General features: G+C 39.7%; 1 protein-coding gene across 1 annotated transcript in view; it reads right to left on the bottom strand. All coding sequences in view use genetic code 11, as the record gives it.

The window, feature by feature from the left end:
• Positions 1 to 496: 496 nt before the first annotated feature.
• The window catches only part of EGR_11066 (hypothetical protein), a gene marked incomplete at both ends in the record, with an annotated part of 2,982 nt that continues 2,153 nt past the window's right edge, over positions 497 to 1,325 (bottom strand). Inside the window, one exon of the mRNA XM_024500315.1 lies at positions 497 to 660. Coding sequence (XP_024345270.1) covers positions 497 to 660 — 164 coding nt within the window. The remainder of the gene's footprint in view (positions 661 to 1,325) is intronic.

The raw sequence follows: 1,325 nt of genomic DNA, 5'->3' as shown, positions 1-1,325 counted from the left end.
GAAGAATACGTCCTCTTCTGCATTGCTTGCAATTGCTTTGCATTCAACATCCAACAAAAGGCATTAGTCAAGAATTGCTCCCTCATATGCAAAGACGACGGCAACTTTACTAGAGTGTTTGATCGACAAATAGGCAATGAGTGTGGCATGTAAGAGGAGGACAACGTGATGCAGTGGTTGGGTGTGGAGCACCTTCAAGAGTGGCAAGTAGGAATGAATTCTACTAAACTTGAACGTCTGCATTCGGTAAGGCTACAATTTAAGGCCTCGTCCAGTGTCCAGCCAGTGCACTTCCCATCCCTAATGTAGCTCGTTAATAGAAGGGGATAGGGACATTGCATACTTGTGGCAAGCAATGGTGATGCTGGCATCAACTGTCTTCTCATATATATGAGCATTCAAAGACGGGGGTTAGGAGTTCATGGTTAGTCTTCTAAGCACCGACCGCTGAGTAGTAATGGAGGCGGAACATTGACCAAGGTAATTAGTATTTTCTTCAAGAATGTGAAGCTGTGGTGTGGCATTCGAACAACACCTTTAAACACTTCGCCTTTCCGTCCAGTAATCGAGCATTATTTTCACGGTATTTTGAATGATTACAAATTCGGGGAAAACTTGGATAACACCATCGCGTAAATAGCAGTTGTTCATCAGCATTAGCTGATTCGGTAAATAACAAATTAAAAGAAGTTTTCAATCTTTAAATGGCAAGTGAGAAGCCTCATGCCGAGGTATTGGATCCATATGTAGTATGAAAAAGGAGAAAAATCAGACCTGATGCTGCACAAATCATTTTTGGTACCTAAATATTTTCTGTATTACAGTATCCGTATGAGCTAAATGCGTATTTGGATACTTTCATTAAATCATAACTGCATCAATCAGCCAAATAACCTAAAAAAGCTTGTAAAGAAACCTTACAATGCTTAATTTTTGCTGATTTCAAACGAAAGTATCAAATTCTAGAACTAAATGAGGTTGTTTTGCTCAATACGAAATATGTCTAAAGATTTTGGTTCAAAGAAATGAAGGAAAACTTAATTTTGCCTAGCCGCCACAACATTGTACTCTATATGTCTCAATGGTAAGACGAGAAAGCATTAATTTGTGTATGAATGTGTTTTTTTTTAATTACACGTTTGCTTGAATTAGGGTCTTTAAGAGGTGGACATGTTGTCCAGCCTGCATCTCACTGATCCACCTTTGCATGCTGTCCGTTCTAAGAATGCTGTCAAAATTAGCAAGCCCACTAACGGCTGAAAAGCTCATTTCCGCAGCGTGGAAGCTTGAGCTCAACCAAACCCGTAGTTCAAATCTACGAACAA

The sequence above is a fragment of the Echinococcus granulosus genome, assembly GCF_000524195.1.
Source record: "Echinococcus granulosus chromosome Unknown EG_S00357, whole genome shotgun sequence".
Lineage (NCBI taxonomy): Eukaryota > Metazoa > Platyhelminthes > Cestoda > Cyclophyllidea > Taeniidae > Echinococcus > Echinococcus granulosus.
Note: the sequence above shows the minus strand (reverse complement) of the source record. Positions and strands in the feature narration are given on the sequence as shown.